Genomic DNA, 909 nt, shown 5'->3' on the forward strand with positions numbered 1-909 from the left:
GATGGTCTTTTTTTGTTGTACTCACACAGGCTGCTTGTTGCACACTCTCTAGGATATGTTTGGCTGGGATAAGGAAGTTCAGCAGGCACTGCAGTGCATCTCCATGGTAACGTTCCTCAATGGTGCGAAAGAGTTGGCTGAGAACAGTAGGAGCGGTAGCCTCAAACGGAGGGAAAAGAGACGACAGGGTGCTCTGAATGGACCAGTCCAGAGAGGAAGGGTTCTGAGGTGGAGAAAGAGAGAGGTTTATTTGTGAGGTTTAATAACTGAATTCTTTGTATAAAAAATATCCAGGGTTACATAACATGATATATGATACTGCAGTTATTGTGCATAATCCCTAAGTGCTTTGTTTACAGATGTAAAATGAGGTTGTTGTCAAACGCCTGTGGCGAAACCTTTTCAGAATTTCAACCCCTCCTAAATCTCACTTGTTACAGGGCCAAGCAAAGAGACAATGAAGCTTGTGTCATGTCAAGGTTTCACCATTTTGGCCTAAATAAATCCACATTTTCCATTCTGTTGTCCACCATATGAAGGCAGTGTGTCTCTTTCTTGCCAAAGGCATTTTAATTGGAAGAGACGGGCAATGCTATCATATATGCATGGAAGAAATTACCTTGCAGCTAAAGAGCCACATTTGTTTACCTTGTTATTGTGTGTTGAACAAATGCGTCTTTACCAAAGCCGTATTCAGTGTCTCCTATTCATTTTACCTTTAGTGACCATCTCCTTCTGCTTAGAATGTCTCTGGGACTTGAAAGTATGAGTTTGTCCTCACACCTCATTTGAGATGGTTTACCTCATGCAGAGGAGATTTGTATCATTAGCATACAAGTAAAACAAGGTAGAACAAAGAAAACACATGCTCTGTTTATGCAGGTGTTTATGTACCGAGCATGTGTGTGT

At 41.4% G+C, this 909-nt stretch overlaps 1 protein-coding gene across 1 annotated transcript in view; it reads right to left on the reverse strand.

Moving 5' to 3' along the window:
* The window catches only part of LOC107573743 (uncharacterized), a gene marked incomplete at both ends in the record, with an annotated part of 23,552 nt that extends 23,293 nt beyond the window's left edge, over positions 1 to 259 (reverse strand). The window contains one exon of the mRNA XM_016260188.1: positions 26 to 259. Within this exon, the coding sequence (XP_016115674.1) occupies positions 26 to 259 (234 nt within the window). The remainder of the gene's footprint in view (positions 1 to 25) is intronic.
* Positions 260 to 909: the final 650 nt, after the last annotated feature.

The sequence above is a fragment of the Sinocyclocheilus grahami genome, unplaced genomic scaffold, assembly GCF_001515645.1.
Source record: "Sinocyclocheilus grahami isolate Dianchi unplaced genomic scaffold, SAMN03320097.WGS_v1.1 scaffold2021.1, whole genome shotgun sequence".
NCBI lineage: Eukaryota > Metazoa > Chordata > Actinopteri > Cypriniformes > Cyprinidae > Sinocyclocheilus > Sinocyclocheilus grahami.